The sequence below is a fragment of the Opisthocomus hoazin genome, chromosome 4 (genome assembly GCF_030867145.1).
Source record: "Opisthocomus hoazin isolate bOpiHoa1 chromosome 4, bOpiHoa1.hap1, whole genome shotgun sequence".
Lineage (NCBI taxonomy): Eukaryota > Metazoa > Chordata > Aves > Opisthocomiformes > Opisthocomidae > Opisthocomus > Opisthocomus hoazin.
In genome coordinates, this window is record NC_134417.1 from 69,151,323 (window position 1) to 69,163,682 (window position 12,360).

General features: G+C 40.5%; 1 protein-coding gene across 5 annotated transcripts in view; it reads right to left on the reverse strand.

The window, feature by feature from the left end:
* Positions 1-12,360, reverse strand: part of CDK14 (cyclin dependent kinase 14) — a 320,879-nt gene that overhangs the window by 245,654 nt on the left and 62,865 nt on the right. The window contains exon 1 of one of the 5 annotated variants that reach the window (XM_075419365.1): positions 9,176-9,291. The exons of 1 other annotated variant lie outside the window; for it this stretch is intronic. Coding sequence is in view for 2 of the 4 variants with exons in the window: in XM_009936147.2 (XP_009934449.2) it covers positions 8,915-8,989 (75 nt within the window). In the remaining 2 variants the exon portion in view is untranslated. Of the gene's footprint in view, positions 1-235; positions 256-5,791; positions 5,873-8,914; positions 9,023-9,175; positions 9,292-12,360 lie in introns of those variants that run through there. 3 more of the 5 variants (XM_009936147.2, XM_075419364.1, XM_075419366.1) reach the window with 3 other exon arrangements.

Consider the following 12,360-nt stretch of genomic DNA (forward strand, 5'->3'; position numbering starts at 1 on the left):
ATGTTATGAAGATATAGATTACAATTTGTAGAGCCAAAGCCCTCTGGAAGGTAGCACAACAATCTCATTATAACAGAGAATAAGACTTAGTACTTGCATTTAGTTGACAGATCTATAAAGAGAAAATCATAAATAGCTAAGTGACTACTAACCTAACAGCTGAATATTGCTGAGAGCATAAGGCTAGCATTAATTTTCACTGAAAAAATCGTATCTGGATATAAGTTTTCATTACCTTGCATAAGCATGTTATCTTCTATCGTGCCTTGATACCATGGCAATTGAGAACCAGACAAGTCATCTGCAGATCCTGGCAGCACTGGAACTTGACATTTGCTAGTTACAAAATGCAATTTGGGAATGTTCTGGAGTATTATAAGCAGCTTTGTTCAAAATAAAAACGCAACTATCCGGAGAATCACTCTCTCTGGAGAACAAAGCAGTAGGTGGATCTTTCTTGTTAAAACCACAGGTCTTGCCTGCTTCTTCCAGGCCCCGCTGGCAGCACCCTCCATCTCCCCCAAGACGAGAGGATCAGCAAAAGATGGCTGCACCCACAAGCAGAAACACAAGCGAGTCAAGGAGAGTGTCTGGTTGGTGAGAATGCTACAGTATGGGAAAAGATCAAGCAAGAACAAGCGAGGAGATAAGGGAGCAAATAAAACTGTGAAAGGGGAAGTAGAGCATGTAATGCTGCATGACATCACCAGCGAGTTCATACTGGAACTACCAGTGCGATCAGGACCAAATTTGAAAGAGATCCTTCGACATTCACTCTTCCCCGTAATCACCGGCACCAGCTCTTTGCTTGGAACAGCTTTGATGGGTACAGCTGAAAAAAGCAGTGAGAGAATCCGAGTAAGGTGGAAAAGTAAAGTGGGGGAAAAACAAAGGACAAGAAATAGAGTAACCATCACACAAGGAAGGAAGGAAGACGTGAGGAAAAAAATTATAAAACAGGCATTTCTTTTCCTGTCCTGATGGCCTCTCTGGTAACCGCTGGGGGTAACAGGCTCAACTGTGGCCCAGAACTGTAATTCATATTCTTGGGTATCATTTGTTGAGCTTTATTTGCATGCAGAGACTGCTCGCAACGCCAGCTATGAACTAGCAGATGCAAGCAAAAACAGAGCTTGGAGACTGAAAATGGTATCCGGGGATGTGGTATGCTCCATTCTGTACCTAGCACAAACTTACTCATACATCTCCCACAGCCCATCTCAAAGGCATTCTCCAAAAACGGCCGTTCTATTTCTGAAGTTGAAGCTGATGTTAAACCAACTGTCTTTGTCATATGGAAGAAAGCAAATATAAAAAGGTCACTGAAGTGCCAGATGGAAGAATTTTTGAACTGGAAGCTCTGACATTAATTCTCTGTGTTCGTCTGAAACACTGAACTCAATGAACAGATTAAATGTCTGTGCTGAACTGCCAAGTGAGAAACAAGTCACTCTCACAGAAAGGCCAACTGCTCAGACCTGGAGTAGGAATCTCAAGATCATACAAATCTGAAAAGAAAGGCAAACACCTGAATGAAGGAAAAATAAAGTTTTATACTGGAAGTTATTATGGGCAGTGCTTACACAACTCTTTCCTCTCACCAGCAGTAAGAGGCTTGTAATACAGCATTCAAGCTATTCCTGCAATTCAAACAAGTTTGCCGCTTCCATTAACCTGGTTCCAGACTTGCTGCATCCAAAAGCAGGAGGGTTATTCCTCCAGCAAATTGAAGAGGAGGAGAGAGGAGTGGATCAGCAGAGGTGTCGGTGTGGGAGAGGCAGCTTCCAGCGCCGGGCATGAGCCAGCAACACCTTGGTAACCAGCAGAGTGGTGAAGAATGTGTCTGAACATAAACACCCTTCCATGAAATTGTGACAGGTGGTTTCTACACACTTTTACTTAGTTACCCATTTGTATCTGTTGTCTATCCTCCCCTGTAACCATATGAACAGCATTTAAAAATAAAGATTAAAAAAATATTTTCAATCCCTTTCCCATTATCAGCCTCCTGCTCCAACAGATGGCTACATGTGCCAGTGCAAGTTCATACAGTTTTCTTTCTGTAAGTGCATTATTAGTAGTTCTGTACAAACATTCTATTAAGTCTTTCTGAGTTTACAGGTTTATAACTTTATTCTATTGTCCAACACTCCCCCCGATCACGAAGTTATCAAAGGCATATCCACAAATGCACAAAGACTTCCCACTGCCAAATTCAAGTGTGAGAAATCTTGAGAGACGTGATAGCAAAATGCCTATTCTTGCTAAATTCTGAGGCTGTCGGTACAGTTTGTAAGAAAATAAATGGTAAACAACCTCATGCCTTGAAAACAGGTTCTACCTACTTCCTTTAGGCCTTTTACCTATCCCCAGCAAGTCTCTCGATTCTTTCACAGGTATCATCAAATACTTCTGAAAGCAAGAATTGTTCTTCTACAAGTAGGGACTGCAACACAAATACTGCTATTGGCCAGATCTGGTTATGCAACTGATAGTGTAAGACCTAAGCCCAACTACTCAACTAAGAAGTCAACAAAATTCTTTTATCTGGTGAGGCTGAAATCAAATGAAAGCAATGAGATATGATGAGATAAAAACTTAATTTACCATTACAATGAACCAGAGAGTTTGTTTCAGACCGAAAAGTCAGACAAAGATAGTTTAAGAACTCAAGACTGACCTTCACATACATACTGAAGAGCACTTCTCTTTAAAAAGAAAAGAGGAGGGGGACAAGTTACACAATCATCTTTGCAAAATATATGCCGGCGGAAAGGTTTTACAACCATTTTCTGTCAGATATGACAGCAACCTTCACTGCACTGAAGCAGCATGTTGTACCATTTTTACAAATGAATGGGAGTCTCACATTACCTTCAGTACACATTGAAAATGTGCTTCCCAAGAAATATTTCAAGACTAGAATGGTAAATTACTTTGGCTCTTTTTCCTTCATTTAGACCAATTTCATCATTTAAAAAAAACCACAAAAATTGACTCACTTCATCCTCTTCCCTCTTTTCTGCATTTTTTCTTCTTTCCTTTCCTTCCTTCTCTTTGAAAGTTTATTTTTTACTACCTTTAGCAAAAGCTAGAGGCAAAAGTACATAATGAGAGTTTTTTATTTCATTCTGCCAATGCATTTCAAGTTTAATTTTAGTACCAAGAAAGAAATGTCTCCTGCTCTTATAGGTGCTTCATCCCTGAGGTCAACTACCCTACAGCTTAAGAAATGCAGCTTCCAAGGCAGTTCAATGTCACAAGGAAAGACAAGCTCTCTGAGTGATTCTAGATCTGCTCCCTTACATATCAGCTTCCAAACCACTGAATTTGACAAGGTATCCTCTATCAAATCAGCACAGTATAAAGGTATAGGCAGAAAAAGAGCTTCAACTTTGTCATTATCCTCTTGTGCAAGTACTCTTCAGAGATTAGAATAACCTGTATTTCAACTGTGTCTCCCAGAAATCTTAGTAACAGCCATCTATGACCTTTCTGCCATTGTTTTCTTTCATGAAAGTTTGTGAGTTCAGATGAGGATGGCAAGTCCAGCTTCACAAACAGTTAAATGAAAAGAGTCCTCGTCTGTATTTGGATCTCACATACACCTGACTTTTTTAACTTGTTCTTTTTATCCTCACATAAATGACCTGGTTACAGAATTCTATACAACTTGAACGGAAAGTCTTAAAGGAATTTTCTAACAGCTATTGCAGGTTTGTCAGACTTGCAGTAGCACAATAACCTTCAAAGCAAAACGGTGTAAGAAACCATAATGAAACCTGCTTCTCAATACATAATGTGCTATGCAGGAAAAAATGGCAGAACCTCTGTAGACAAACCATGACCCACAATTCAGAATTTTGTCGGGGGCATAATGAAAATTATAGTATCTAAGGTTATTCAGAATATGAAGAACACTCCAGTATATCTTTTCTTGCAAATATGCATAAAACTTCAAATGGAGAGGTTTCAAACTGACAGTGAGAAGAGCTCATCACGAAATTACAGTCATCCTTCTTATAACAAGAATTCTCTGAACAACATAGAGATAATGCTCATTTTTCAAAAAACTAGGTATTCCAACACAGAAGTGAAAATCACTGCTGCTGCTTTGATGTGTTCAAGCAAAAACATGTGATACAGTAGACCGTGCTCGAATCAATTCTAAAGAGAAAGCCATAACAGTAGAAAACAGCCAAGCCTTCTTGCAGTTGGTGGCAATTTGCACCTCCAAAGTTGTGAGTTCATCCTGAATCACTTTCAACGAACAACAAATCCCGAGAATCAAACTGGTCAAAACTCAGATCTATCGTGAAAATTAGAACATCAGTGAGAAGTCCTCCATCCTTACAGTACATTAATTTTCCAATGAAAATATTTCACAAAACTGAGACTGACTGCCGATATTTTGCTTGGCTTTTCCTGCACAGCTGCCTACCAGCAGCATAATCACATTTTATAATTACATAATTTTATGTATCTGGACTACTTTGCCAAAATTGGGGAACTCCTTGCCAACTTGAAAGTTATGGGAAAGTGGTGGAACCACCACCCAGGCAGCAGCGAAACCAACCACCCCCGTCACTAAACCCTAGAACTTTTCCAAGCCAACTCTGCTGCGTGACATTAAAATAACATTTCTATAGCCACTATTTATCAACGGAACCCATTTGTTCATTAAAAAAACAGCTATTTACAGGGAAGTCTGGGCAAGCATATATTACACAAATTCTGAACACGTTTAAATACATTTTCTTTGCACAAAGATTTAATAAACTGGGAGACGATATATTCAAACATATTAAGCCTGCAGACTGAAAAGCATCAGAAATGAATTAAAGGAAGCTAAGCTTTCATAATACATAAAGAGGCATTATGCTTTTGTGTAGCGGTTTTATTTCCTCACTGCTCACTTGGCAAAATTTGGTATTTTCTTCTTCAGGTAAGTTGTATAAAATTTAATATTAAATTATAAAAATCCTACACAGCAAAACTGAAATACAACTAACACGATTTCTACACAATTTCCAGGCTAGAATAATACAGACTGGGTCAAAAGCTGGCTGATAATGATGTTCGCTACTAGTTTAGATTACTTCACATTTATATAACATCTAGCTGAAATTTCTCAGAAAGCTTTTTCAATCAGAAGCGGCAACTGATCTCCTAGTCAACACAATGAGATAGCAAATTCTACTGTAGCACTAACTTAACCGAATTCTAATAATAAATTTTATAAATGACTGTAAAACAAAACAAAAATCACCCACCCTTGTCACACATTTTCTGACTAGCACACCGTCATGGAGTAAGACAATTAACAGATAAAACTGTCTACTTCTGTATTCTCTGTGGGCCAGTCCAGAACTGACATAGGAACTGCAGAAAAAGCCCATCCACTCAGAAATATGGTAAACAAAAGAGCAAGATCACAATATTACTTCAGTTCACCAGCAATACAAGGAAAAGCCCAAAAGTTACTTTCAGAGGCAAAATTTTGGAATCAACAGCATAAACAGAGTGTTTATGCTGTTGATTCAAAAATCTCATAATACAAAATCAGTCCACTGAATGCAATACTGAGCACTACGCTGAATTGCTATTTCACTACTTGCTTTTCACTAAATTGTTAACTCCAGAATTACACATAGGCTTAGATTAGGGAGTGGAACGGAAGATATCAGTGGAAGATCTGCCACACAAGAAAAAGACGCATACAATCAATAATTCTGACAATACACAATAAACTTATCTCAAGAGCAAAAAAAAGTCAAAGAAAGGTATTTACCGAACTATACCAAAACCCAGAAGTCATCAGGTACATGGAAGAAGCACTTCATGACTGATGGAGCTTCTGCTGGGAGTAGCTGTCCTGACATTGACGTTGTAATAGCAGGATTAAAAAAAATAAAGTCCTTAAGAGTCTGTTCCTTACCTAACCAACTTCCCATTCACGTACCTCCCTGCCACGGTACCAAAAGAAAAACCTAATCCAAGATGTTGGAAGCAGCGTGGACCTATCTTGGGAACACAAGCTCAGAAAACATAGTATTTAACCTGTTCTTCCTGAATCAAGTACACCAGCTATATTTTTCTTTAGTTCAGAAACAGGTTTTGGAGCAATGGTATCACATAGTCTCTCTGTTGTTTCAATGACTATTTGCTAACTCTCCTTCATTTTAGCATTGTTTGTAAGCTGTAATTATCATTGTGTCAGTACCTGAAACACTTAGGAAAATTATAACGCTTGCATTCTCAAACCCAATTTACAAACCGTGTACAGCACTGTGCCTTGCCAGGACTTCCAAGGGAAATAACCCAAACAAAGCTGTCTGGATCTGCTTGGCAGCTCCTGCAAGCTTTCGGGGCACCCCTGCTCTCCCATTTATTCAGCAGTCACCACGTATCACAGCCTGAAGCCTCAACCGACCCAGACCGAGCGTTCGCACAAGCGTGGTTTAGCAGGCATGATGGTGCTGGGTTGACTGTTGGACTTGATGATCTTAGAGGCCTTTTCCAACCTTTATGATTCTATGATTTCCCCTAAACTCCTACTCAGCACGCCAGTCAGGCCAGGACAGGGGACAGAGAGCTGCACGAGGCAGGCAGCTCAGGGGTGGCCAGCGCCACGCAAGGATCTCCCTTGAAGGACAAGATCTCCTCTCGCTGCTGGCACAGGAGCCCGGCTGAGTTGCGCGACGTGCCCTCGCAGTGCCCGCGCCAGCCAGCCCTTGGGATCACTGGGGCAGCCATGCACGGAGGCCCAAGCGCAGGCGCTTTTAAGGGTACCATCCATCTCCTTGTCTGGGGGGCTTCTGGGAGCCTCCTCCAGGAGCAATTTTTTGTTAGTATTCGTTCAAAATAGCTAAAAAGAGATAGTTAGGTGACCATTTTTGCCATGGGACTTCAAAGGCCAGCTAAGCTCCTTGCTCTAAGACGTGATGCTGATGATTTTTAGCCTGTTCAGCTGCAACTTTTTGAAGTTCTTTCTGTCTGGAGTCAGAGACCTGAAGGAGATTGTGGCAAACATTCACTCCTCAGGTATGCTCTTGTCTCCTGCTGTGACAGACCTCAGCCTCGCAACAAAACTGATCCACACAGAGATGATAATTTTCTTTATAGAGCACTCAGCACCACCCACTGCCTGTTAAACTATGTATTTCTTACATTTCCCACCTGCATTCTTAACTTTCGGCCACATTTTCCACATTATATGTTATTTCCCTGCTCTAGTTCATTTTAGATCTGTTCAGCTAAATATTACCATAGAGAACATTACTTACCAATAAAAAATGTCCAAAACACTATTGTTTTCTTAAGCTCAGGAAGCTAAAATGGGAGAACTCCAGAGACAGTAGTAACACAGTGAATGGAGCTGATGGCTCCATATTCAGGGAGAAAAAAACACGTGGCGGAAGAAAGCTGGCAGAAGCAACAATTTTCACATATGGATGTAGATGAAAAAATATCACCAAGAAATACCCTAATTTAAAATTTGCTTTAACAAAATCCCACGTGCCTAAGAGTTTCCGGATGTTCATTCCTTGTACATGAAAGCAAATACAAATGGCTGGATTACTTCTACGCATTAAACAATGGCCAGTGCACTGAAGGTCTGCAATATATTAATAGGTATGACAGTATAAGCAAAGGAAAACTTCCATTAAAAATGCTTGCAGCTGCAAAATAATTAAGCTAATTATTTACAATAATTATTGTAAATAGAAACATTCAAGGTTATTCTTGACTGAAAAAAAAAGCATCTCTACTTTCTGAGACAAAACCAGGCAAATTAAGTTTGTATACAGTGTGAAACAGCTCACTTCACATCACTTACATTACAGTACACAGTGTCACACATTTAGAAAACATTTTTTAAAAAATAAAGGACTCCAGCAAAATAATAATGAAACCTTCAGAAAATAATTGAGACAGAACTGAATCTTCCCCCTTTAATCATATTCAGTGACAAAGAAGAAAAACTGCTTAATTGGCAAGTACAGAAAAAGCAAACATGAATCGCTGTCAAACTAGTTATTTGATCCCACATTGATATATAACTCATCTCTTCTTGGAGTATAATTCACATAGTGCATAAAGTATAAACGCACTCCTCTAGAAACAAAACCCTCTGCTTTTACCCTTAACTAGTAATAGCATAACCCATATTTCATCACTCTACCATTACTACCACAGTTGCTTTCCTTTAAATGCTAGAACATATGGCAAAATTTCTTTTTGTTCGGTTCCACTGGATATCTGCTGAGAATAATCTATGGCTTGATCGACAACCAAAACACACTAGCTGTCCGTTAAGTCATCAAAAAGAATTCAAATTATTCCATACAATGGCCACATTTTTATCTTTCTGTCTTGTCCTAATGATAACTGCTGCTTTTTTCCTCCTCTCTTTCCCTGAACATGCTGCTGCCCTATGCTTTCATACACTGAAATATTCCACTAAGATCCAAACCTCTGCCAACACACTCCTACATAAGCATTCAAGAACAACTACTTAAAATGACTACCTCACTTTTTGTTTTATTAAATAAAGACAGCATACAAGGGAAATAAAATAATGACAGAGGTTAACCAGGCAAAAAGATCTTCTGGCATCCACGACAGAGCATGTATTTATAAAGGATCATTTTAATTATATGTTCCACCACCAAGCAAATCTGTAACTGAGAAAGACATTTATTCAGATCGAGCGAGATGCACAGACTTGTTAGCAGAGATGAAAAAGTGGCTGATCACGTCCTTCACTCACTCGTCCCAGAGGGCGTGCAGCCAAGCATGTATCGGAAAAAATTGCTCATACTATCCTCTTAATACAATAATAAATAAGGCTGATGGAGAGAGAAATACAAAGCTGTACCGAGAAAAGCATCGCGTTTAAGCCTTCCCCTACCTTTTCCCTGGTATTTACAAACCGCAGGCAGTGCTGCCGGGGAGTCTCACCAGGGTGGCTGCCGAGAGGTCTCATGTGGTGTTCCCAGCTTCCCACCACCTCCCTTCTGCCTGGATTTCAAGCATTCCTGAGAAAACCCACCCTGACATGCACAGAATGAATCCTGCTCAAGTTGGAAGCATGTGATAACTAGGTTTCAGGTTGAAACGGGAAACTCCAGCACGCAATTAATCCCAGAGATTTAAACAAGCCCTGTCTTACCGTTTTGCTGTTGCCCAGATCAGGTTAGATTCACCTGCAACTCTTTGGCATCTCTCTAGCAATGTTAGTGTTTGCAGTCAGGCTGGGCTCATTCAGCAACTGAATTCACAACATCTTTCTGCACTAGCAAGCTGAAATGCTACGACTGTACTACAGCTAAGAAAGGGGGAAATCTAAAGCAGAAAACAAAGAAATCCCTCAAGACAGGGTAATCCCAGTGGAGTAAAATACAAAAGGTACAGATCAGCACCGATGGTACAATATTTCTCTGTCTAAATTTCACCAGCAACACCATGTCCTTTCTAAAAAGATTTTTTTTTTTTTAATATATGATGGACTTGCCTGTGGAGTTCCCAGAAAGGCAGAGCATCCAGGCTCTGCAGCAGCATTGCAGCCAAAGTAACCATGCATATGCTATCTAGGCAATTTACAGCAGTCTTTTCAAAAAGATATTGATTTACAATGTAGTACTGCCTCAACCCAATACAGAACAGCAGCCAAAATAGCTAATGATGATTTTGCAGGAATTAAGGAAAAACCCTCATCGTTCAACCAAAAGGATGCAACTAATCATCTCCAACTCAATTATGTCCCAGAACTGAAGGAAACCAGCAAGTTCTTGAGTGGCAAATGATATTAAAGCCATAATCTAAGGGCATCTGGAAATAAGCACTATGAATGCCACTGTCCACTTCTACAGAAATAATAAATACGAAAAAGCATTTTAAAATTTATTGAGCCAACCTAAGAACTCTGAAGTTAGTTCTAACATTGTAATGATGAAGCATCATATTTAACTTATGAACATATAAAATATGCAAAGCTGTGAGTAAGCGACAGACACCTACTCCGTGCTGGGAAGCCACTGCTGAGCCCAAGCGAGCTGGGGTATAGTATGAGGGAAGAGCAGGCAGCAAGAGCAAACCCTCAAGGAGGGCTTCTCCAAATGGGAGGCTGCAAACCTTCTCCATCTCCTACTCCTACAGCAGCCCCTGCTGGCCTCTGCTTCAGATGGCTCCTGGATCCCCAGGAACCTCTCAGGCTTGGGGAAGTGCTGGACAGACTACGCTAGGACACGGAATGGTAACATATGTATAAGTGAAACCTTCAGGAGATAAAGAACACAACTCAACTGAGAAGATATCCTGAACACACATAAATATTTTTCTTTTTTATGTAGCGAGGAGGTGCTATGCAACTAAGCAGGCAAAACACAGCCCTGGCTCACACCCCAGGCAGCTCCCATGATGCACGTCACAAGACCATCGGAAATGGGCTCCCCTGTAGAGTCTCACTTTGAAGAACACACAGCGTGCTTAAACTCCTCACATTTGCTCGAGTCCCACCACAGTCACCAAGACTTAAACATATGCTTAAATAATTCTCGACTCAAGGCTCACAGCTGAATCTAGCATCAGTGGCTTCAGTGGTGATAAAACTTGAATGGTATGAGCAAATCCATTAAGATGCTCCCAAAATCAAGCGACACGTGTTATTTTTCCCCCTCATCTATTTCCCAGCCTTAGTCACAGGGGCATGTTGCAGAAGAGTACTGAGTTTCTTAGCTCGGTTTTTAAGCAAAGAGAAGGCTTCACATCTCCCGAAAAGAGAAGACTTACACTTTCTAGGCCAAAATTTTCTTCTTGGATGTCTCAAGCATGGGAGTCCGAAGAAAACTTGAAAAAAGCTTCCAGCTGAAATGATGAGTAAATACACTCAAAACATTTACATTCCTTGTCCTTATTCTGTCAACATCAAATATGTCTGAGGATGAAGGAGGACAGTAGGATCCTCAGGAAAAAAAAAACAACCAGCTAGTAAGCAAGCAACTGCAGAGACCAACAGGCGCGAGAAGACAGGCACCATGTTACGGGAAAAGTGGTGGACAGCCACAGGGAAAGGGAACACAGAAGGCAAGCCAGAGAAACATGGAAATGCATTTCAGAAGCAAGACAGGGGTTGAGCCAAGGTATGGAGACAAAAAGCAAGGAAAACAGCCTACAAAGTAATGGGATCTAACTCAAAGAAGCCAAACCCTCTCATATTTTAATTATTTTTACTCTATTTAAAAAAAATCTGCATTTATTGCACTAAAGCTCTTCTTGTTGCCTTTGACATCCCTCAACAGATTCAATTCCAGCTGGACTCTGGCTTTCCTAACTGCATCTCTGCATGCTTGAAAGATGTCTCTGTATTTCTTCCTGGTTACGTGTCCCGCCTTCCACCTTCTGTATACATCCTTTTTACGCTTAAGTCTTGTTAGGAACTCCTTGTTCATCCACACAGGCTTCCCAGAATTTTGGCTTGACTACCTACTATTTTTCTGCACCTCCTTCCCCTGTGCTAGCCCCATCCCTCCCCCTGCTCCCAACCCCATTTGCAGACTGTGGTTGAACACAGCTTGGCTTCAACACAAATACGTGCTCCGCTGCTGCCCGTGGACTGCGAAACCCAGCTGGCAGGCAAAGGCTGTCTAGAATTACAGCTGGAACTGATGGACCACACAAAGCCCTCTGTACCATGGGACTGGTTTGTTTTCCAAGGCAGTGGGAGAGTAACTGACCTAAAAAAAAGTTTCAATACAATTAAAAAAAAAGTCAACTACCTATGGGTTTCGGTTTTAAAACTCTGCATGGAAACCAGCTGCAAACACAAGTTTCACATTATCAGTACGGATACTTCTCCAAGAAGTAATAACCCCATGCAGTAACTTGTACAAGGGTCCTACGTCCGTATGAGCCCATTTTCTCCTCATACAAGAAACTGCATGACAAAGGAGAGCCACTGCTCTTCAACACATACCTTTCCATTTTGACAATTGCAGACTGAAGATACATGGAAAAAGTAAACACACTTTACAGTTTTGAAAATTTACTCACTTGTGAAAGTCATTTGGACATCTAGTCAGCCACTTCATAAGCCACTGATGATATTTCACAAAAATTGATTTAACAAGATTCTTAATAAGTTTTATCCTGAAAGAGAGGGCTGGATGGTACAATACCTGTCCAAGTGCAGTTCAGTTCCTAGCTTTAACAGGTGAACACAAAATAAGACCCCTTCCCTAAACTGGTAAGTTTGGGTTTAGGTTGAAGTTAGAATGCATAGAGTACACAAGACACGACCTTAATAAAACAACCCAGCAGAGACAAAAATGTGTTGAACGCAAAGAAAATAATTTTTAT